Raw genomic sequence first — 26,715 nt, 5'->3', positions numbered from 1 at the left:
TTGCATATTTGTTAATTTGTGGTTGTAAATAATAGCTGCAATTAATAATTTCCTTATCTATAATTTTTCATCATAATCGTTTTATATCTTAATCATACTTTAACTTTACACTAGTAAGTAATAAATTTGAGCATTAATGGAAGCAGGGATACAAACACCGGATATTAGGGGCCAGAATGGGGTCAACGTCTTAGCGATTTAATGGGACTCTACCTTACCTAATTTTAGTTTTACTATAAGTTTCAAGTCAAACGGAAACATCTGTGTAAACATCATATTAATGAGAGTTTATAAGGAATCTGAGAACTGAACACCTATTTATAAATCAGATATTGAGCTCAGAGCGTTTTTTTTTTTCCTCTTTTTTTCCATTCTGGTTTTTTCCCTTTTTTTCATTCACTGTAACTACTGATTTCCTTTTGTAAATATATTTGTAAACATTGTAGTTGTGTTGAATTGTTCATATAGTTTCTGCCCCCGGTTCGACTTTTCTGTCACAACCTTGAGAAAGAAGTTTTTAAATGTTCATAGTGTTGTGATTTTCACTTACTGAGATACTTAAATTACTAAAATCAGTCTGATGATTTACAAGTGATAATAAGAGGTTTAACTCATCTGTTCTGCAGCTGGTATCATCATGGGGGAGTCATTTTTTTAATTTGATTCAGTTGTTATAAGTAATATCTGAGAAATGTGTTTAGTGAGAATCGCAAACAACACAAACGGACTTCCAGTGCGTTCGAAGCAACACATTGTTAGACGGTCAAATGTGTGTCAAATGTGTGTTGACGTAGAGCATAACTATTCCTGCAAATATGTTGGCTTTTATTCCAGTAAATGCTAATACTGTTGCACACTGCATCTTTGTCTTACAGAATAACCCAAGATTTTCCTAGACATTATGTGGAGTCAAAATGAATGTGCTTAGAAAACATTTAAGGGAAATTAAATATGTTTGTATATACATTCTTCTATACAGTTATATTAACTTGTCAAGTTGTTTTATATAAAGTATTTGCATTTTGTATTAATATACCTGTATGAAGATACTAATTACCATGCTACAATTGGCAACATATCTGTAGAGATTTGTGTGGCATCGATAACAGAAAAAAAATAAAAAAGAAAGAAATGAACAACTACAGACAGACAGACAACTAGGCGGACGGACGGACGAACAGATAAATTGTCTATATAAAAAAGATAATACATCGCAAATTCGAGTTGAAGAGCATAATTGAATGCCAATACCTTCTTATGAACTGTATAATGTTACTTCTTAATTATTAAATCGCAGGCATATAGTAACGTTTAATTCATTTATATAACAACTTGAATCAGCGCTTCATAAAATATACGTTCATAATACTGTATAATTATCATACTTACTTGCACCGAAATATTTTCCTCCTGCATGTGTTTCTGCATCCCGATGATGTTGTCTGTTGTATTCTGCCAGTATAGCCTTATATGGATTTCTAATGATATAAATAGCCTTTGTATAGTTGAGATGATGTGTGTTGACCTTTAAACAGTCTTTATTACGTACCATGTTGTCTGTTCTGTGTGTCTTAAAGATAAAGGCATAACCTCGGGATGGGCACGGCATTTCACTGTATACAGTACTTGTCACTTTACCTGAATCAAGTTTGAGCATATACGTAAAAAGTCATACATGTCGAAATAAAGATCGATAAAACATATGTGTGATTATTGATATAAATCACTTTAATCTCTAAAAAATCAATATGATATTTTTATGTATGTGAGCAAAAATGACTTGACTTATGTAATAAAGTTTCCGTGTTCCTTGCTTTGCCATGCAGAATTTTCAAGGCAAGATCCGCTGTTGTCTGCCTTTGATTGTTCAATTTTCCCTTAAGCTATTTAGAATCTACACCTGGAGAGTTAGGAGAGATTATAATATCTTTTGTTCATTTTCGAAGTGAAACATTTATCATTCCTATTGCTTAGACATCAAACGTATTCAAATAAAAACGAAAATGTACCCGACTATTCAATGTACAGAGAAATGAGCCACGCCATGAGAAAAGCAACATAGTGGTTTTGCGATCAGCATGAATCGAAACCAGCCCCTGTGCATGCGCGCAGTTGGTCAGGATCCGTGATGTTTGCTTTCAAAGCCTATTGCAATTAGAGAAACCGTTAGCTAATAGCATGGATCCTGACCAGACTGCGCGGATGCTTGTCTGGCTCCATGCTGGTCGCAAAGCCACTATGTTGATTTTCTCATGGCGCAGCTCAAATCGATATTTTAAAGTATATATTGAATATGAATATTCTGTCCTCAAGGGTGTGTGTGGTAGGTAAGTCATACCAATGATTAGATTAAATTTGTTTTTCAAAACAAAGAGTTTATTACGGAAGAATATTCGTCCCTAACAAAGAATTCCAAAAATGCGATTCATATATCAATAGTGGGTTAATAGCCTTGCTTATACAATATGACAAAAAAAACAAGAAAAAGTAAGAAAAAGGAACATAATATCAAAAAAGAGGCACAGAATGAACCCAAGCAAAGTAATAAAGATTCTTCTTGCTTTTTAGCAATGAATTAGTGTATTATATACCGTAAGGAGTAAAGGCTGCACTCTACGCTTACGACCTGGTGCTAGGGTGCAAGGAAGAACAGCCAAAACAGGCATATACAGGAAGCAAGAAAATATAATAGGTAAGGGTAGATTTCTCGGAAGCACAGAGCACCAAAACACAGCCCCAGAGCCACGCATTTACATAGTAGGCCCACAACAAAAAGAAGCTGTAATGGAAAAATATTTCAGACGGGTTACTCCAAACATCCAACAAGTACATATTAATATAAGCTAAATAATGATAAAGGGGCAGGAAATGGTAAGGGGCGAAATGGGGTCGGGGTTTGGATGGCGGGGGGGGGGGGGGGGGGGGGGGTCCGTAGGAGAATGTTGAACAAAGACAAATATACAAGGAAATGCCATGTTCTTTAAAACAGTCGCACTACAACGTAAACCACAATGGCGCAGACGCTCATGTACCAAAGACAAACATTTCAACGACGATCAACCGAATAACATAGAAAAACGAACAAGCAACACATACGAAAACAGTAGGGCACCGTTATAGACTCACAAGCTTACAAACGCACCCACACAAGTAGGAAAAATACAATCAAGTACCGTCTTGGGATTCGGCTGCCAAAATAAAGAGGAGCCACAAAAACTTACTAAAAGAAAAGGGGATGGGATGCAAAAAAGGTGCGTAAATGCAAGGGAAAGGAGAAGGCAAAAGGGGGAGTGGGGTGGAGGAAAACGCTTACAACAGACAAGAAAACATATGAAACACACAATACAAGACAGACAAAACTAACTGCTGAAAATAGGGGCACCGCCTTGGAACGGTCAATACCCTAAATAAAGGAAACTGGGGTTTTAAACGCGCTTAGGGAATGCCAACCTCGCACTTACCCTATCTTCAACAAGTTGAACAACACAATGTAAATAAAATCCCCGCTGAGAAAGGCTCTAACATTAGTGCAAAAGTAACAGATAAATAAAGCAAAACAAAAAATTAAAGTATATTTAAGGTACAATTACACCAATGTACACATCAACTTGTTTGAAGTCAGAGCAACAAGAGCCTAAATTTTAAGGGCACTACTAAGAACACTGTAAGACAAAAATCAACTCTCTCCATCCGTTGTATGTAGGATTTAGGAGAAAAGCGCCATGGAGTCCTACACTTTATTAGTCATCGCACCATCAAATAGGAAAGCGTAGCAATTAACTGTAGAGAGGTCAATCACTAAACATGCACTGTACTTCACGATTTTCGCATCGTATCCTCTTTTGATAAACTTTTCAACCAATTTTACAAAAATTTGATTAAAATAAGGGTTATGTTTAATTTTCCGAATTTTATAAACTACATCTCCATAGTATTCCGGGTGTGTAAGTCCAAGTTTTAAAAGTGCTTTAAGAGGCGTATTGTATTTTTCTAATAGTTCAGACGATATGTAGTAAAATGTACTAAAAGCTTTCCGTAGCTTATGATAACGGTAACCCTGTTGTAACAAGTTCTTGGTGATATGAAGATTTCTGTCATTAAAATCATCTATCTTTGAGCAAGCTCTTGCAAAACGAATAAGCTGTGAAATATAGACACCGTATGATGTTGCTCGAGGGACATCTCTATCAAGATGGGGAAAGTTGACAATTTTAAAATTAAAATCGTCCCTTTTATCTTATATTTTCGCTATTATATTATTATTCACAATTCTTAAATTTAGATCCATTTCTGAAACATATTGGTTGTCCATATTTAAAATATCATCAAGATACCTTGAGGTTACATTAAAAGCTTCAAAAATTTCAAATTATGTCTCAGTGGATAAACTTAGCATGAAATCTCGTTCATAACAGTATAAGAATAAATCAGCAATGAGGGGGGGGGGGGGGGGGGGGGGGGCGCAGTTGGTTCCCATCGGGATACCAATTACTTGTCTGTAAGTTTTATTACCAACTTTGATAAATATATTATCTAGTAGAAACTTTAGAGCTTCCCAAACCTGATCACAACTCCATAAGTTGTATCCCTTAAATGCACTGTTAGAAAAGAATGTTCTAGTTTCATTGCAAGCCAAATAATTAACGTTTTTTTTTTTTTTTAAATAAAGCTACTAGTTTGTCTTTAATAAGATTATGTGGTAAATTAGTATAAAGAGTAGAAAAATCATAAGTACTTATAATCGAACATTTGAAGTGTTTGTTTTTTAGCTTTTTGATAACATCTCCAGAGTTCGTGATGGACCAAAACAGAATCCAGAGTTCTCATAAACCTTGGAGCAATACTTCTGTACGTGGTCTTTAATTGTAGCAAGACAGGAAGTCAAAAGTACAGAAATATTTTTTTGTAGTGTATAAGGTTGACTTTGCAATGAATCGAGCTTTATATGGAGTTTTGTGAAGTTTAGGGATCCAATAAAGAGTAGGGAGCTTCATTTGACTGTCGTCAAGTGCGACATTAAAATTTATACAATGATTTGCATGACTTTTTGCAATAGTTTCCTCATCTAGTTGTGATAACTGGTAAGTTTTTGTATGTTTCAGTTCATTTTGTAATACTTCTGTGTAATAAATGCATCATATAATAATAATATTATTAGAAACTTTGTCTGCGGGAGTGAAAACAAAATTCGTATGTACCTTGGATAAAGCTTTCTTTTAAACTTCGAAGTGAAAACTTGGGTTTAGGAGGTAATTAGGACGGATTTGATTCATAAAATTTAACTCGAGTTTTAATGATTTTTAAATATATTCTTTTTTCCATTCAGTAAGAGCGTTCTGATCTGCATTTTCCTTCCGACGCCATTTTTTCATATAGTCATCGATAGACTGAGTAATTTCAGAAAGACATTTTTCAAAGTTTATGGACGAGTGAATTCTATATTTTGGACCTTTGGAAAAAATATTTCTGATTCTTTTATCATTAAAAATCTTAAAATTACCCGTTATGACATGGCCAGTTGGTTGGTAACAGTATTTAGATTCTTTACAGTTACAACTATTTGGAACATTAAGTTCTATATCTAAATCCGAGACAATTTGATTGTAATTAAATATAACGTTTCTAACTGGTTTATTATATTTGTATCAGATAATAGGTGTTTCTAAATTCTTGAAATATTTAGGAATAGTGTTAACTACAGATTGGTCTCTCGAAATACTAGGTAAATCGATAAACTCAATTCCTTTATTTATGAAAGATAATTTTAGAAAGTTTCGTTTAAGATCGGATTCGGAATCAGTATGAGGTCTAAGAAAATGTTGTGTATAAGTTTATATCAATGAAGCAGTGTCGTAAAATGGATGTGTACGCATGTAAATATTATCAGCTTCTTGATCGATTTGCCTCAACGAAGAAACAGGTAAAGAGGTTAAACACGATAGCATAACATGTCTACCAGAACGTTTTAGTATCATATGGCAATCAGCAACACTCCTTCTTTTGAGAAGCTTACGTTTGATATTCCCATTTCGTCGGGCACCATGAGAACGAGTATTGCGTCTTCTTGGGGAATAGATAGAGAATATATCAATTCCGGAATCTTTCGAAATATTTCCCTTTTGATAAATGTTATCATTTAAACCTAATGGAAAGGGTGTTTGTAGAAATGTAATCCATTTTAGTTCAGAGACATGTCTGAGTTTTGTTTTGTAGCCAGAAGTCATGTTAACATCATACTTTCATTGTTCAACAGCGCTTGAACAGAAACATCTTTAACCGAATGTCCAGTTTTACGAAAACGGTTGTATAAGAAGTTTCGAAATTTATTATTGTTACGAATTTTGTAACAGTGTTCCCGAAATCTGGTTTTAAGAGGTCTTTTCGTTTGCCCAACAAACTGTATACCACAATTATGGGCATTTCATGTAAGAACATAGATAACATCAGAGGAATTTCATGACATGTTTGAATGAATATTTATACTGAAATTTCTGTTATTAACAGTAGAAAGTATTGTCGAGTTAGTATTAAGATGAGGACAGCACATGCACCTATTAGAATGGCATTTAGAGACTAAGTAAAACCTAACGCGCTCAGTAGCAGATGTGTTTATGTTGTATTTCCTAAGAATATGTGATTTAATTGGTGAAATCAGTACTTTTAAAATATTGTTGTAAAGTGCAATGTTTTTAATAGTTCTCTTAGAATTATCTAAATGTGAAGGCCACCGGCCGCCACATTATAGCTAGTAGATTCGGATGATAAGTATCTAATGGACACGTTATTTAGCACACAATTAGTAGTAATGTATTACTAATTGTAATACTAATTGTAATTGTAATTGTAATAAGTATAATAATATTAGTAAAGCCATAAACAAGCTTTCAGCTTGAGCTGAGGATAAGTGTGTCGCGATCAACACAAAGAAATCATCCCCACACTATTAGGTGCTAGAAAGTCTACACCGATCTTCTTCATGGAGTAGCTAACAGTTATGCAGCCGTTTAAAGTCTGTAGATATGCATAGGTCATGATTCAAGCAGAGAAGCTCATGCCTTTTCAAGACCATGTTGGATGGCTACATCAAAATCGTCTCAAGCGTAGCAGCTTCTTCACGAGGCAAAGAGAGTTCGAAACTCGGCCGAATATACAACCGACTCTTCTTGGTAGAGAAAGCAATACACACCCTCTGTTGAATGATCTGACTTAAGTGACTAAGACTTGCTATCCCTCACCTTGACAGCGGAAAGCAAGGCGCAAAATTATTCGGAAGAGCTTTTCACTAGCTATGATACATGAAGACTATCCTCCGGAAACGTGGACTCAAGTATATTGAGATGGATCAGCCACATGCGCTGTCAAAGATCGAGTATCGGGAGTTTTCATTCCATACCAATCTTGAAAGAAGAAATCACTGTATGCAGCCAGCCTCAGGAAAACACTGCAAGGCGGAGACTGAGATACTCATGAAGGCCTTTCCAATAATTGAAGACTCGGCAGTAGATGGCTCCACAGATGTCTTTCTCACAGAGGCACTGTCTGTCATGGAAGGTCTGATAAAAAATAAAGTTACACCTCTGGCCAGGAAAATGCAGAGCCTGAGTTTCACATGCAAAGTAATACCCCAGTGGATTTGATCGCATTGTGGACTTGCATGCAATGAAAAGGCTTAAAAAGTGCATTAAGTTTTTGTTGCATTTATCTCATAAAGTATTTTGGCCTTGAATTATGAAACAATTTCAAGAATACTTTTTCAGCAGTTTTGCACGAATGTTGCTTTGTTAGATATTTTTTTCACGCAGCCCATAGTTATGGCCTTGACTTAGCCAAAAGTATTTCCTAAATTTCCTTTAAGTTTGTTTTCCACTTATCTTTATATGTAACGTATTTGACCTAGGGTTATGAAACAACAGGAATATTATTCAGCATCTTAAAATCGCGCAGCTTGGGTTTTGTTTTCTTTTGGATTCCTGTCGGCCAGACCAGAGTTATGACCATTGAATATGTCAAAACTTTGCGTAAGCGGTAAGTTTCTGTCACATGTATAGCTATTTAGAGTCATAAAATATTTCAGGATTATCAAATAGCATGTGACATTGCGCACCTGGTTAGGTTTTGGATTTTACTCAGCCAGACCCGATCTGGTTGTTGACTTAGTGAAAAATAAACGTTATATTTTGTGTTGCACATTTCTTAAAATATTTCAGTCAGATTCATGAAACCATGTACAGTGACAATTTGGTGCTTTTGTTACTGTAACAGCAATCTCCAACATTTGAAAAAAAGATGAGCTTCTTTAAACGTAATTATGAGATGTTCTATCATTATAACAAGAAAATTGATGTATTTTATTCATAAAGTTGTAATTTTATAAAGGAGTTATCTTCTTACCGCTGTAGTCTTCATTAGATTTTCGTTTCAAAGAAATCAGAACTCTCAGCATAAACTTTTTCATCACCTTAGGGAAGCAACTCTACTCAAGATATATGAATATACATGCCTTTCAAAATAAATTCAATTTTTCCCAATAAAATGTTCTGGGGAGGCTGGTAGGGTTAGATCACAGTGGTAAGAAAACAGTTTCTTCAAACTGCACAGTACAGAAAAAAAAACAAATTTTTACCCCCCACCAACTAAATATATCTATATATATGCTGTAATTAAAGAAAACGCAAAGAACCAGTGTTAAATAGGCCGACTCGGATAATGATTTTTTCGACAGCGGGATCGACCACACATTAACAGTGGTAAGAAAACAGTTTCTTCAAACTGCACAGTACAAAAAAAAAACAAATTTGTACCCCCCACCAACTAAATATATATATATGCTGTAATTAAAGAAAACGCAAAGAATTAGTGTTAAAGAGGCCGACTCGGATAATGATTTTTTCGACAGCGGGATCGACCACACATTAACATCACGCCGACTAATCTGACTGAAATCGTAGAAAAAAATCAATTTCTCAAACAGGCAACTTTCTGAAAATGAAATCAAAGTCTTATTAAAGGGTCTCTAATTTACACCTTTGCCTTAAACTAAAACTATCGAAGAGCTAATCACAGATGTTAATGAATTTCATCGAAGATTAAGACTAAAAGAATATTTTCATAATATGAACGTAATACAAGTTGATTAGTAAAAAAACAGAAGTAATGTTGAACCCCCAAAAGAAAGAAATCAAATACTAGAACAGTATATCTCTACAACTAATTCTTTTTCAAATGACAAAACTAAGTATGTACATCATAACATCGCTTTAAAAGAAAGTAAAGCATTAAAATCATTAGTGGAAGATAAATGCATAATTATTAAATAGGCTGATAAAAGTGGTGGTATAGTTTTTATGAACATAGATTTTCATAAAGGTAAGATCTTAGAAATGTTAAATGACGATTCATTCTATAAAGTAACAACTGATAAATGCATACAGGATACAATGAGAAAGATGTAAAAGCTTATGACTTCAAATAGTAATTTCATGACCAAAGACGAAAATACTACCTACTGGAATTCGAATATATATCAAGTTACATTAACGGCCTAACTAAGCTTCACAAAAGTAAGCTAGTAATTGACAAATGTAAGGAAACGAATGGTGAATATTCAGAATAATTTAATTCGCCAGATTAAAATTTACACCTATCATTGCAGGTCCAGCTTGTGAAATACAGCGATCCAGTAGTTTAATTGACATTCTGTTAAAACCATTCATTTCTAAAGTACAACGTTTTGTAAGAGATGACCTAGATTTCTTAAACATTATTCCAAAGAAAGTTAACAATGATACATTATTAGTCTCGTTTGATGTTATAACGCTCTAGACGAATATTTCGCACACATTAGGTATTGGAGCAATCGCTTACTGGCTACACAGACACCTAGAATTAATTCATAAACGGTTCACAAAAGAGTTTATTCTTGAAGCAATCAAAACTATAATTGAAAACAATAACATTATATTTTATAATATTGTTATCTACGGCCATGGGCGCAAAGTTTGCACCAACATATGCTACTTTATTTTTAGCATTTATACTAAATTAGAACAGAAATATGACTTAGATTTTATACGAGAAATCTTGAAAAGATACCTTGATGAATGTTTCATATTCTGAAATTAAACAAAAGAGAAGCTCAAAGGATTGCGTGCAATTTTAAATGATCTTCATGAAGACATTAGTTTTACCATAGATTCAAGTAACCAAACGTTTCAGTTTCTTGCCATATTGATCATTAAACACGACACTGACATTAGTACAGATATATATTTATACTTAACAATACTTAAACTGTCATTCATGCCAACCAAAACACACAAAAAGAAGCACCCCTTATTATCTAGCAAGACGCGTTTGTACCATCGTATCAGATTTCAAACTTAAAGCTCAAAGACTTGAAGAACTGAATGCTTCATTAATGAAGCGAAACTACCCAAAGGATTAAATAAAAAACGAATCGAATTAGCTACCAGTTTACCAAGAGAAACCCTTCTCAGACCAGTTGAAAAAGATTCCAATGAAATGATACCCTATGTGTCTACATTTAATCCAAATAATAAATATAAATTTAACGTTCTTCGAGATAATATGTCAATTTTAGAGACTGATTCAACTATGAACGAATTATTAAGAGCCAATACTAACATTAGGAGCAAAAGACAGCCACCAATCATGAAAAAAAATTAACTAGAGCTAGATTTTCTGAAATCAATATACAGAGAAACAAAAGAGTTTATAAATGCAATAGACCAGACTGCAGCCTCTGTGAACAAATAGAAAACAACTAATTCATTTAACTTTAATGGAAAAATATTTTATGTTTATGAAAACATGTCCTGTAATTTGAATAATGTTATTCATGTGATGACATGTAATGGCTGCCATGAATATCACATAGGTCAAACAGGAGACAAATTAAGATATAGAGCATCTTTATCTAAAAGTTTTAAAACACATTTTGGGTTTAAGACAACAGACTATAGATATTGCTATTTATGAGGAATTTGGAATTATGCCTTTATCTATCATTCGTAAAATAAGAATTATAAGATTTTGGGCCAGAATAATGAAATACTCTTTTGAATAAAACTTTGTACTTAACAGATCATCGTAGAAACGTTGTTAATACTTGGTCATTAAATATTAAAAGATTACTATGTGAACATGGATTTCAGTATTTATTGGACGGTAATTCAGTAAGCAATTCACAAATAGATAATGTTATAGAACTAATAAAAGATTAGTATGTAAAACAATGGTCTGCTGACTTCAGAATTTCTAGAAAACTTGAAACTTACAAAGAATTTAAAACAGAGCTTAAAACTGAAAAATATTTGAACTACGTTACAAGTATTAAACATAGAAATGCATTGTCAAGATTTAAATGTTCCGCTCTTAGATTAGCTATTGAAGAAGGTCGATTTAGAAATAAAGATAGAATTCTTAGACTTTGTACAAAATGCAATATGCAAGTTGTTGAATCAGAGTACCATTTCTATTGATATGTCCGTTTTACTCTGAACTAAAAATTTTGTATTTACCCAGATACCATTATACTTGGCCAAATTTGAATAAGTTTAGGAATATAATGAAAGATAATAGGTAAGGGTAGATTTCTCGGAAGCACAGAGCAACAAAAACACAGCCCCAGAGCCACACATTTACACAGCAGGCCCACAACAAAAAGAAGTTGTTATGGAAAAAATGTATTTCAGACGGGTTGCTTCAAACATCCAACAAGTACATATTTAATTATGCTAAATATTGATGGAAGGGAAGGAAACGCCAATGGGCGAAATGGGGTCGGGGGTTGAGAAGGGGTGGGGTGGAATCCGAAGGGGAAGTTGAACAAGGACGAATATACTAGGGAATGCTATGTTCTTTAAAAACAGTCGCACTACAACGTAAGCCACAATAACGCAGATGTACCAAAGATAAACACAAAACTACGTTTAACTAAATAACATAGAAAATCGAACAAGTAACACATAAGAAAACAGTAGGACACCGTTATAGACTCACAAACATTTAAACGCACCCACACTCGTAGGAAAAACAATCAAGTGCCGTCTTGGGATTTGGCTGCTAAAACAAAAGGGAACCAAGAAAACTTACTAAAAGTAAAGGAGGAGGGGATGCAAAAGTAGCGTAAAAGCAAGGGAAAAGAGAGGGCAATAGGGGACGTAGGGCGGAGGAAAAACGCTTACAACAAACAAGAAAACATACGCAATAGACAATACAAGACATACGAAACAACCAATTAAAAATAGGGGCAACGCCTTGGAACGGTCAGTAACATAAATAAAGGAAACTGGGGAGGGTGGGTGGGGGGTTGCATGCCAACCTCGCACTTACCCTATTTTCAACAAGCTGAACAACACAATGTAAATAAAATCCCAGCTGTGAAAGGCTCTAACATTAGTTCAAAAGTAACAGATAAATAACACAAAACATAAAATTAATGTAAATTTAAGGTACAATTAAACAAATGTACTGAAATCTTCCAAGAAATATATTCTTGTTAAATTAGCCAGATTTATCTATCCTGCAACAGTTAGGAGAAACTTCGCAAATTGAGATATTTGATAGTTATATTTTACTATATATATATATATATATATATATATATATATATATTCAATATATATTATATATCTTTTTTATTCTTGTTTTATCAGTGTTGTTTTGTTCTCATACCATACATGTGTCATACTTTTATTTATTTTTTATTTGTGTTTGTATTTATGTAGTCTTAAGCCGCCAAATATATGACTTGGCAATGGACATGTATATGTTTAAGCCAATAAAAAATTGACTTGACTTGTTACAGATCTTATTCTCAAAACATTAGTCCGATTCCAATTACTGATTAGTTTTATCATTCAATTCATGTTTTGTTTTATTTCATTTTTTGTTTGTTTCGTTTCTATTATTCACAATATTGGCGGGATGTTAGAACCGTCAGGCATGCTCACCCTTCCAGGTAGTCCTGTTATCGATTACAGACTGGCGGCACAGCATATAACATTTTGTATGATATTCGATTCGCCTTGAATATGTAGATGTCCTATAAGCATTGTGCGCGCCGTCCAGTGACTTTGAAGTCTTATTACTTGCTACTTTACCTTGTAAATAAGCAATTTCGTAATCATATTGACTTCGGTATACATATGTGACAGAGCATGAGATTTTGGGTCCAAAAGCAATTTTGGTCAAATATGGGGTTTTGGGCTAATCTGACAGATTGACTCGTTCTGAGTAAAAATCTTTAATTTGACAACAAAAATCAGCCGTTGTCATGGAGATATTACCACTTTTGGGACACCATGTTTTTGTGTAACTGTATCAAAATTGAGGCAGTATATCTTAATAATGACTCCATATTTAAATAATATCAAGATAAAATACATGACAAAATAACAAAAGCAACATGCAATTAATGAAATTTATTTATTTTTGTGTCTTTCTGGCATGTACTATAAAAATATTTATGTTCTAAAAATCGTTTCTATAGCAACACTGTTGTTTAACCTCCTTTTTAACAGTCCCTTGATGCATCTAGCAATAAATTACATAGAATGTGAAATAAATACACAAGTAACTTTTTCTAGTGTGCAAACAGTTTACAGACAACTGTTTAATGGTATTCTTTTGAACAAAATACAGACATAATTTGATATCAAATTAGACAACACCCCAAAAACTAGGACATTAATCTTATTGTTATAATTACCTAATCTATTAAACAGTAAGAAAGAAAATCAGGCAAGAAGATATAATCATTAGACTGTTTTATTAACTGTGAGTTTGCTAAAATTTCAGAAGACTTAGATATACTGATCAGTGAATCATTACCATGACAACGATGTGGTATTTTCTTACAAAAATTTTAACATTACCATGGCAACAATGTGGTATTTTCTTACAAAAATACTAACATTTTTGTTAATTTCTTTGTAATAATTTGAAGTGTTTTCCATATATTTACATCAAAAGCTTTCTTATTTTAAAGTAAGAGACATCATTCCATGCAACTTAATGAAATATTGTTTGAGAAATACATACTTTTCGGATACACCTCTCTCGGTTACAACTCTTGCCATTTTAAGGCAGACTTGTGTGATAACATAGTGCTTTGCTGATGCAATTATTACGTATGAAAATATATTCACTAACATAATACAGCTTAACAAATATAACATAACTAGAAAGATGTTGTTTACATATGATGATATCCAAAATAATTTAAACGTCAAATTAATGTTACCATGGCAACAATGCACTATTTTCTTGAAATAGTAGTATTTTTGTAAAATTTCCAGAAAGAATCAGAACATTCATTTAGCATCTGGTCAGTATACATTTGTTTTACACCACAAATGGTCAATAATGATCATTTATAATAATAATAATAATAAAAAAAATAAAAACATATTTCATGTAGTATAATTTGACATTGAGAACTACATATTTTCCTGATATGCCTATCTGCATTATAACTCTGCCATTTTATGGCAGATTTGTGTTATGACATGTTTTGTTGATGCAATGGTAACATATTAAAGATATTTTCTTGCAGAACATAGTCTGATTAGCAGAATATAAACAAGAAACATGCTGTCTACATAATCAAACAAATCAAATTTTAAGTAAAATTTGTGTCACATGTACCATGGCAACTCACAATGTTTTGCAACAAAAATTAGCTATTTCTGCAAAGTTCATGTACAAATATCTTTTAACACAATTATAACCATGGATTTACATGATTAATTCTTGAAATAAAATATATTATATTTAGCCAGTAATAAATATTTTCTGCTATATTGGAAGTTTTCTGTCATGGCCATTTCTGGGAAAATCCTTCCTACACTCACACTGGCAAGGCAGCTTTGATTTCAAAAATGTTTCATCCAAAGGTTGGGCTTTAAATGTCAACATGTTTTTGCTTTGAAACAACTAGGATTCATTCAATAGACATGTCTTAGTATTTCATGCATGCAGTTTTGGAAAATTCATAAGTTAAATTCTGTATAGTTAGAACAATTAAGATAGTGCTTTTCAAACCACTTCACAGCTGTCATGGCAACAAAACACTTATAAAATACTTTTACCCAATATGTCTCACAGTTGACTCAGTTTGACTTTTTCTTGAAACACATTTGTAATTTGAATAAGAATGTTTAACTCTTTCAGGTCATGAGGGCAGGAAACATGACCTTATCTGTGCAATATGGAGTTATTTGCTCATAACAGTATTTGTGACATGCACTCTACTCCATAGGCATGATTTCAGCTAGATGATAGGAAGAACATATTAATTCTTTCTGCTTCATTCCCATTCACATATTTATAGTTCCTTCACCACTGCAAAACAAAAATTCAACTACATTAGAACTTCATTTTAGGATTAGTATAAGGTTACAGAATTTAAGACTGTAAAGCATCTTTTTAAGCTTAAGAGCAATTTATAAGTATAAATCCATCAAAGAATCTTACAGTATTCAAGCAGAAAAAGTAGCTTTTAAAGAATACATAAGCTAGCTAAGATTCTGACAGACTAGACATACAATTCACGCAATCATACTTACATGACATATTTAATTATTATATATCATTACTTATTCGCTTCTTAATATACTAACACATATTTGTTGAATGGGTCTATAATTAAAATCTTTTCTCTTAAAATGTTATGAATAAAATAGATCATAAATGTTTATGTTACTTTAATGTCTTTATCTTTCTTAGAATATCAGTATAGTAACTGTAAAAATGTATGAAGAAATTTAGAAACCTCCAAAAAATCCAGCTTGTGGTATATAGACCTTCCTGGCAAGACTTTCAAAACAAAATTTATCTAAAGTTAATATTCATTTTACAAAGTCGTTGTCAGTGACATGCCAAGAACAGTACAAAATGGTGAGGAATCCAGAAATAATGGCCAAGTGAACAGTATGCAAATTTAACAAAAATTGAAAAGCTATGGAAAAAAACTGTCTCATTCCAAGTAAAAACAATATTTGTGCCTTGTAGAAGTTTTATGTATGAACTGATTTGACATTACAAGTAAGAAATAAGTAATTGAAGCTGACGATAGATTTGTTTCAACTGTTCCTGATCAGTCACTTTCATGGCATGGCTATATAAAATTATCAGGGCTTCAATTATGTAACTAAACACTATGACTGACTATTGTGTTTTTGTCTGGCACCAAAGTCTTCTTGCATATAATCTAATTGTCTTGCATACTGATTCTACTGAATAAGAGTCAAAACCGATTAAAAGAAAGTTTAATTCATGGCAGATTTAGTAAATAATATATAGTCTATAATACAGTGACACTAATAAATAAAATGTGAATTGCGCTACCTCCAAACTGTTATTTGTGTAAAATCCGGGCTATTTTACGAAAAATATATCGGACAAAACAGTCGATATGAACTCAAATAATATTTTGAACCCTACATATCGCTTCAATACTTACTTACCTTGAGATTCGTTAACTGTCATTCTTTATACAATCGAAATAAATCATCAAATAACTGTTTTGGTAGTTTCATTTTCTCCGCGACCTTCGATGTTTACAAATGTCGTGTCGATTCGAAGGGCGATAAATTATCAATCATTTAAATTTTTTAAAGTAACGCGATTGCAAAACACGGAAATGTTTATGTCAGTTCCTTTGTTTCTTGTGGCAAGGTAGAGTATTATTGAAAACAATAATGCATTAATTGCCGCGAACACGTGGTAACGTCGACCTTTTTTTGAGACGTAATTTTAATCGATGTTTTCTGAAATGACGTGACGCCGAATTTGGACCCAAAATGTCATAGTGCGTCGTATATGCTCTTAATTTCTTCTCATTTCTTGAGATGTTCGATCCAATCCTGGCCCTGATTCTACAGGTATATAATCTATTACTGGATATAGTGGGGTGTTTAACAGTGGTCTTAGTGTTTTGCATCTATATATACTGTGTTTGAAACCCGATATTGATTTCCTTAATTCGAGACTCAATCGTATGCCATTTTACGGACACCTGGTTGCATATGTCTCTTGTATCTGATGACCAGCTCTTGCCAAACTTTCAACCAACTTTTCGATGTGATAGAAAGAACCGTATTTTTTGGAGGTGTCGACATTTATATGCGAGAGGGTATCAATGCTTCAGAAAGAGTACATATTCCAGTTATCGGTCTCGAGCTTTGGCTGGAAATTATTTTAACAAACGAACAATTACTCAAGACATAACCGACAGTATCTTTTAAGCTGCATATGAAACTATACCAAATAAAGCAGTAGCCGTCAATGGAAATAACATTTCATGGTCAAAGACTAAATTAAGAAATCTTATCAGAAAACGCAAGCAGATACATAAAATGGCAAAAAATCTGAATCTGACACAGTTGAATAATGGGCTAAATTGAGGCAAGTGCGTACATAACATATATAGCAAAACTGGACTATCAAAATATATTAATTGAATAAGTTTATACATCCAACATCTCATCTAAGCTATGGATCGAAACTGCAAAACAACTTACACACAAAGAAACATCCATAACTATCACAGCCTTATACGAAAACAACATGGAAGCGTCAACAGACCAGTATAAAGTAGAGTTTCTCAACCAGTACTTCTGCTCAAAATCTCCCACTTAGCCAAAATATTAATCAATTCATCTCCATCTAATATTACTGTCACTCCCAAGGAATTAAAAGATGCTCTTACTTTTATAGACCCATCTAAAGCCAGTGGTCCAGAACTTGTCAGTCCAAACCTTCTCCGTGAAGGCGCAACAGCATTTCCGAACCACTTTTTATATTCCTTACCAAACTTTTAATTGAGTCTTACTATCCAAATTCTTGGAAACTTGCAAATGTCACACTACTATTCAAAAGGTCAGATCCATCAAAACCATCTAACTACCGTCCAATACCGTCTTGTGATATTTCTAAATCTTTTGACCGGGTGTGGCACCGTGGTTGTCTACAGACTGTCTTCACTGGGTATAAATGGTTCACTTATGCAGTGGATTTTTTCCCTATCTATCGTCCTGTAAACAACGTGTACCCCATCTTCTAGCTAGTCCTAGATTAATGCCGGCGTCCCTTCTGTTTCTGACCTATATCAACGACATTGTCTCTATTAATAACTCTAACATTCGATTTTTCGGCTGACGACACAAGTCTCTTTATAGTAGTTGAAACTCCAAATAATGCATCAAAGACTTTAAATTCAGATCTCCAGAGAATTCATTCTTAGTCTGATTCCTGGTTGGTATCTTTTAATCCATCAAGGACTGAATCAATGGCATTCTCTCGTGAAAAATCCAAACTACACGATCCAGTATTATCTTTGAACAACGCAGCAATAAAAAGAAGTATCCAGTCATAAACATTTCGGACTAACTTTCTCAACCGACTTGAAGTGATTATCCTATATTTCCATTATATTGAAAAAGCATGGCAGAATTGGAATAATGTGGTCCCTGAAATTTGTGCTTAACCGCTCCAGCCTTGAACGAATGCATTTTTCATTTATTCGCCCTCTTCTTGAATACTCAGATGTTGTCACCGAGCAAAAACAATAAGACATTCAATTGATACTTTTGATTATTGTCAAAGTAAAGCTTATGATTTAAAATGTCTTATTAAAGAATGGTGTACCAAATTGACAGTCGTTTTTGTAATGTAAAAACGGAAATTTAAGGATTGATCACTCGTTTTCAAACTATTTTATAAAATTGCTGGAGCAGCATCTGGGACTTTCTTCACCATATGACTCTGATTTCAGAGTATAAAAATAACCTAATCATCTGTAATTCTTGTTTGAATGTTGTTGGGTTTTTTTTCTTACAGTTTTAACAATGAGGATCGGATCTAAAGTTCACATGTTGAAATAAAGATTTGGCGATTAACATATTCAATAAACAAATGATTGTTTTAATATATTAATGAATGAATCGGCTGATCAATCAGTGGTTTCGGTCTATCTTCCTCTTATTTGTCTAATCTCATTCCAGGTCTTAAATATTATTTCAATCTTTCACTTAATAAGTTATAATTTGCCAGACATTTTCTTCCTTATTTATCCATTCTATTATTCATTTAAGTAATTGCAGTAAGACCGCCATTAAGTGATTAAACATTTAGAAAAGTAGCCAGTCAGATTGTCAGTTTTAGGTTTATCAAACGTATAATTTTGACAAGAAGCTAATATGTGTCATCGATAAAGCATACGGCCGGTTGGCCTGCTTCTAGTTTGTTTATTGCTCATTATCACAAATTAACGTGTATCAAATTTTCCACTCAATTTTTACACAGTCCGAAGAGTTGTTTGTATATTTACATGTTTTCTTCACCACGTTTTCGGCATTCTTCGATAGTTTCTTGAAAAAGTAATTTCATAGTATGACTAATAAAGGCCGAAAAAATCATACATGTTATATACAAAGATGGATGTTCACTAATGTAAACCTGGAAAACCGTGTCTTTCGGAATATTGGTATTAGGAAGATTTTGAAATCACTATAATATAAAAGAAGTTGATTGGTCAAGAAATGAAATTCATGAGAGCCGTACATGTCCTCAACGTACGCGTGGAACCAAAAATCGTTTACATCTATAAACAACTCATTAACAGTTTTACAGCAATTCCCGTTTCGCTTTCAGAAGGTATCAAGGTTTGACATCCGGTTGAATAAGTAACAAAAGTTATTCATTTGTTTACAGAAATACAATATTTACAATCACATTGATATCAGGCTTCACCCATCAAAAAGAAACCATTCTCGCATTAAGAATACGTTTTTGTGAAATCATTGCAATAATTAACTAAACAGTAAGAAAACAATTAACTTCAGCAATAAGAATTACTATGTGGTTAAAATGAGCTCGATCAATAATATTCAGTACAATAATTGTTATGAAAGTTATCGTTATGTTCCATACTACAATGTACTACCAATATAATTCTAAAACCAATGCACATGAGAAAAGAGGACAAGAATCTAATTTTGGCAGATCCTGATTAAAAGTTGCTTCCAGTTTGATTTTCCAAAGAAGCCTCTTCTGTAGTTAATACATTAAAACAATAAGATCACTGACTTATTGTCGTTTTCTCTATTCAAATCCTGTAAGAATTCTTATAGTTTCAATCAACTAATACTAAAAATGATAACTGTATTGTAAACAAATCACTTATCTTTATTAATTTATTGACGATTTATCTAATGATGACAAATTTTGGTAATGAAATTTCGAACATATGTAAACTCGTATTTATATAGCGGCCACCAACGTGTTTCAGACAAATAAAAACGGTCACATATGGAATCCTTTTGCTTAATACAAAAGTGACTAAAAATGATTTTTTACATATTAAATTATCAATTAAACGAACCCTTAGGAACGCTTTTATGAACTTGACCATTTAGTACATGAAAGTATTCAATATGTGTACAATATTAACCAAATATAATCATTGAAAGTACATTTTTTTCATTGAGATATAAAAAGTTTTACCCGTTACAATTTCCGAAAGTCCCCTTGTCATAGTATTTCCTGAACCCGGAAAGCTAGCTAGAGCAACCTTTGGAAATGTGCTGTTGAACAGCTTCCTAGGCTTGAATAAACAGTTTAAAGTTTTCAAAGATTCGCTTGTGAAATCATATTCTATACGGTCCTTAAAATATCCATTTATTTTACATACATTTATCAGTCCTTTTAAACGTTCCATCGTAACTTGCAGCTTGATATAGTTCCGAAGAAGAAATGTGCAAGTATCATTTTTTTCATCACTTATCTTGTGAATTATATGATTGGTACGAACATATACCCTGCTATTCATTAGCATCACAACGATCACACATACAATTGTAAAACTTATCAAAACAAAGATCACCGAACGACTCATATTGAATAATACAAATACAGTGAATACAATTAAGCAAACGCCAGTTACAAAAGGTTCTACTATCTTGACTAGAATAAGCAGTACTTCTTTAACATGAGATAAAAAGCGAACACGTATCGCTGAAACCAAAGTCCATTCGCATGAAAATGTAGTTGGTTGTGTAGAGAAAACAATTTAAAAATTTAAGTTGTTTAAGATTTCAAATCGAAATACAAATTCATATGGGTTGGTTGATTTAAGTAAACGAACTGAAACAATTAATATATATTTTTTTTTGTCTTCATTTTTCGGACAAGCTAGATATGACTCGTGCTACGATTAAATTTATTGCTTATGTGAAATACGTCCCGCTACCATATTTCATCAAAGATAATTAAGTCTGAAGTCGACCCTAAGAGGAAGAGTTTAAAAAACATTCTCAGTGTGTTTAATATACAATTATACTAATTCATATGTAATCAATCATAATTTTATATTCATAATATATGCAGAAATTGGACATTATTTAAGGTTTAAAAAGTGCTGTGAAGCTCGTATTTACTAAATGACTATCAAAGAGTTTAGTGTCAGAAAAAACAGTCATTTTTTAAAACATCTGTAATGAAAAGTGACTCATAGTTACGTTTGAACATATAAAATCATCAGTATGTCGGTAGTGAAAACAAAGTTTCATTGAGCTGTCGACAATTCATTTACAGCATTTTTTCTTATCAGATAATTCAGTACATTCCTAATAGATACTTAACATCGCATAGTTCATCGGCTTACGTTTATTTATAAGATACTGGACCCTTAACATGAAGAGAAAAGGGACCCGAACCCCTTCCGCCCATATCTGCCGAGTCTGATAACATTGATTTCGCAAGACAGTTGTCTGTTAATTTATTTATCATTAGAATCATAAAACCTGCCTAGAACAGGGTACATCTCTTATTTCGTAAAATTGACTTCTGAAGCAAAAAATAAATAATTTAATATAACTTAATTTGAAAATTCATTCGCTGATGAAACATCTGAACGAAACAATGTGGCATTTGAAACTATTTTTCTTCATATTTGCATATTCAAGCCAGATAACGCCTGAACAAGCATGGTGACCTTCGATGTTTGTTTTCATAATTCTGTTTCTAACATGATATTGTGACACTTCATATACAAAGTTTGAACAAATACTCATGTTGTTTTGGTTTTGCCAGAAATTCTACTTTAACAGTTGATTCGTGGTGTCAACAAGCTTTTGCTATAACTGAGTGGTTTGTAAGTCGACCTCTTTAAATAATAATAAAAAAAATACATATTTATTTTTTAAATTTGAATACAATTAGCCCGGCTTATAAATCCTAAAATACGGCCGAACCTTGCACATTTTAGTAGAGACTTAAGATAATACATTTCTTAACGAACAATACCAGAAGATAAATTCTGGATATGGAACACTCGAATCTGTCAACCATGAAAGCCTGGGCAAACTGTTTTATGACGTCATCTTTAGGACTATTGAATTCGTAAAAATAATTTGATCATGTTCAGCAACGTTTAAACTTTTATCGCCTTTTTCGAAATTTCTAATAATCTGGTGACAAAACAATATGGCTATGTAGAGCTTCTCAAAGTTACATTTTTTTAAGAAATGTCAAAGAAATATTACTTTTGGAATAATTTGTATGAACAGGGATACATTATCTAAAACGACGTATCACATTTCTTAAACTTTACATCCTGTTTTTAAACAACGACAAAATTTTTATAAAATAGTGTTATACAAAACAGGAAACATGTGTTCATAATTAGATTGTATCGCTTTAGAATTGTTCCCAACTATAAATGCCCTTTCGGGTTATTTTAAACTTGTCCACACATACGGGAGTGATTCCTCATATTTTTCTCATTCTAAATGTGTATATTTCTTTCATGTGGATACGAACTAAACCTCTTGTTTATGTAATAATTAATTCATATGTAGATCTTAATTTGAATTAAATATTTTCCTATACTTTTGCAGCGATATATTACTTGATATAACATAATGAAGAACAATGTAGAGTGGTTAATTTCATGACTATTTCGCAACAGAGCTAGACTAAGGGATGGCATATAAAATACTAAGAAAAGCAAACCCTTTCTAACTGCTAGAAAGCAAGAAACGTATATAAAACTGAAAGAAGATATATTCCCTTAAAGAATATTTGTAGGGATAGGTCAGAGAGATTTTATTAGTACCGCGATGTTGCATACAGCTGTAATGACAACATGCACTTAACAAATCTTATAGCGTCATACTTAGACTTTTTCAAATACCGTTCAAATTACTACATGCAAATATTTTTTACTCATTTAGAAAAATATATTGATAGTAAAATGTCAAAAATTACAGCTAATTGAAGCATGCAATATCATATACTTTTATTCACATCAATGCTTCAACCGATTTAGAAGCTGCTCTATAAAAAACTTAATATATCTAAGTATCTAGCTCATATTTTATTGTTTATTGTAGTCATTTGTTCAGAACTATAATTTTAAAAGTTATATGTGAGATAATATTTTGACACGAACTAATGCAAGTTGATCCCGATAAGGTAAAATATCCGGAAAGAAGGTGTGTGTTGTGTGTGTGTCTGGATGGGGTGGGGGGGGGGGGGCGGGGAACTCATACTCATCCGAATATACTTTTTAATTGGTGAATAAAACTGAACATTTGCGCATGTTTGAAACGATTTATTTCCTCACTGAATTTCATTTTTGGGGTGTTTTTACCTGTCAGAGATATATTATTCTATTATATAAGTTAATATGGAAAAATGTATGATTGCTTAATAATATTGTGGCGACTTTGAAATACATGATTTTTATTTAAAGCGCGTGTGAAGACTACCGCCGTCTGTAAGCTAAACACGTCCATATTTTTCATACCCAGATGTGTACCACTAAACCACAGTCTATTTCTTAATGAAAGGAAGTGTAAGATGAACATAAACATTTTTACACATCTTAGTACTTTAAAACGATTGCATTTGATGAAATGAAATGAAATAAATAGTTCTACCGAAGTTATTTGGCTTTCCAAAACGGGACTACAAATATCAGAACGTTTGGATGTACGATTGCTTACAGACGTCGCGTCGTCATTCTTTTGTAATTACACTAGACATTAGTCATAAGACACTTTCATGATGTTGCATGCTAGTATAAATGTATGCCCTAAGTTGAAAAGCTTATCTATAAAAACAGTTAAAGTAATGCAAAAACTGAATCAGTGTAAACAATATTAAAGAAAGACAAATAAAAAATGTGCTTATATGATATAAATAGCAAATTAGCAGTTTCCATTTTGGTATGTACTACATTGACGCGTCCGAAATACGCACCCCTTAAAACACGAATATATTTAGCTGATTTTTACTTTTCACTATGGCCATAGACCTTCAGGATGACAGGTCAATAACAACTCTGTAAGACTTTTTCATGCTTTGTGTGATTAATGGTTGACGTAAGTAATAAATCGCGACTTAGTACTGTTCAATTGAGTAAATCTTTAATTACATTAGTTTGCAAAAATATAAAGAATGATGTTACAAGAAGAGTAAAACAGCTTTGTTAGATATATAGAAACATTTCACTTAAAATATCACACCTATGTCTTTATATTAATCACGCTGTTAAAAATATCGCATTTTAATTAGATATATTAAAACATTTTGGTTCAATTACTGCGCATCTGAGCTCTGAACTGTGATAAATCAGGTGAAAAACCACTCGGCGGCCTTCTTTATTTTTATTCTTACATGGTCATTGAAATTTCATGATAAAATATATTTTGCTGGGCTTCATTTATCTAAGTAGTAATAAACCGGACGTCATGTCACCATTTGACGTCATAATGGACTTCATAATGCTGTCATACCGGTCCACGCGTCAACCGTTGTTTATCGCAGATTCTGCAGATTCTAACACAACCGAATTCATTTTCCTATCTGATTATTGTGTATTTTTATATATCAATGCATTTTCCTGACGTCACAATGTTTACGTCAGTCGCACAGGAAAATAAATCAACACAAAATAGAAAATAGGCAAATACTAGGATTTGGTGGATGCCGTCAAGGATGTGTGTGTGTTCGGGTTTAACGTCTTTTTCAACAACTTTTCAGTCTTATAAACGACAGTTTCTAGTTGTAGCAGTGAGCAAAATGCCCAACTTTATAGTGCTGCCAAACTGGCATATCACACCGTAGACACGTGGTTCTACCCAGGTGCCCGCTTGTGATGAAATAATGCACGGAGGGGCACCCGGGGTCTTCCTCTACCATCAAAGCTGGAAAGTCGCCATATCACCTATAATTGCGACGTTAGACTCAACAAAAAATACCCCACCAAGTCACATTATATTGACACCGGGCTGACCAGTCCTTGCACTATCCTCTCAATGCTGAGCGCCAAGCGAGGAAGCTGCTAGTACCATTTTTACGTCTTTGGTATGACGCGGCCGGGGATCGAAACCACGACCCCCGCACTCGAAGCGGACGGTCTACCACTAGGCTACCGAGGCGTACTTTAAAGTCATTCGTAACGTGTAAGAATCGAAATAATATATCAAATTTAGTGATATGCTCTTCATTGTTTGTCATCTGATGCGTATTATTATATCACTCGAGCTACGCCCTAGTGATATTAATTCTTATTTCTTAAATATACAGATATTGACTACTTTTTCTTTGTTTATTAAACTACAGCCAAATCCAGCTAGGTCATAATGTGCAATTTATTTAATGGTAAATCGCCATGAATGATTCCACTTAATTTTTCTTTATGAAACTACGAACCATTTAATCTAAATACATAAGTGATTAACCATTACCAATATTATAACACATAAATCACGGTAATGCGACAAATATGCACAATATATTTCCATTTACCGATTACCTCCCTTTTATTTGCGTTAACTGATTATTTTTCAGGAAAATGATATATTCGTTCGCAGATAATGTCACAAAAGTGTAATAAGTGTTGTTTTAAGGGTTTTGTATTGAAAATTGAGTATAATATTACAAACATTTTACGGTAATTTTAATAAAGAAAGAATGAACGGTAGCTGTCCATAAATCACAATGAATATTTTATTCTTTTTCTGAAGTATATTATTTATTTACATTATTTCAATTTTGCATTCCTAGAAAGATAAATTATATGACAATTTTGTCAGAATTCATTAAAAAAGATAACTAATAAGAGCATATTTATTAAAATAACGGAAGTCGTTGCGCATGAATAAGCTTGAGGGTAAACCTGTTTTTGATACTATAAATAGTAAGATATTAACACAAAACACTTAAATCCCACAAATCTTAAAGATTCATTAAAAATTGAGTGAAATATAATGATTTAAAAAGAAATTTAATTAAAATATCCTTTATATGAGTTGTCTGCCCCTGACAAGAGAAGGTGCAAAAAGTCAGTGTTCCATATCCAGATTTCTATTTGACATAACCTTCAATCATTTTATGTTCATGGCTTGTCTCTACTAAAATGTGCAAGATCGAATGACTTATAAGCCGGGCTAAATAGCGGTAATTTACCATGACAATTCAATACGGCTGAAACAATTCATTGGCCGATAATGGTATTTTTGTTGTTGTTGTTTGTTTGTTGTTTCTTTTTTGTGATGATAACCGAGCGTTTAAACACTATATATACCCTTACTTGGACCTCTTATCGACTTTAAGGCACATTTTTATGATGATATGCATATAGTCATCCGTACTTAGATATTAATCTGTTATACATTTTTACAG

General features: G+C 32.9%; 1 protein-coding gene across 2 annotated transcripts in view; it reads right to left on the bottom strand.

Annotated features, from left to right (window-relative positions):
• Window positions 1–26,715, bottom strand: part of LOC123551600 (WSCD family member CG9164-like) — a 52,503-nt gene that overhangs the window by 6,483 nt on the left and 19,305 nt on the right. The window contains exons 1-2 of one of the 2 annotated variants that reach the window (XM_045340645.2): window positions 20,530–20,993; window positions 1,390–1,638 (exon numbers count right to left, since the gene is read on the bottom strand). In XM_045340645.2, coding sequence (XP_045196580.1) covers window positions 1,390–1,638; window positions 20,530–20,920 — 640 coding nt within the window. In that variant the 5' untranslated portion in view covers window positions 20,921–20,993. Of the gene's footprint in view, window positions 1–1,389; window positions 1,639–20,529; window positions 20,994–26,715 lie in introns of those variants that run through there. The other variant, XR_006686441.2, reaches the window with a different exon arrangement.

Source organism: Mercenaria mercenaria, chromosome 4 (genome assembly GCF_021730395.1).
Source record: "Mercenaria mercenaria strain notata chromosome 4, MADL_Memer_1, whole genome shotgun sequence".
NCBI classification, from domain to species: domain Eukaryota; kingdom Metazoa; phylum Mollusca; class Bivalvia; order Venerida; family Veneridae; genus Mercenaria; species Mercenaria mercenaria.
Note: the sequence above shows the minus strand (reverse complement) of the source record. Positions and strands in the feature narration are given on the sequence as shown.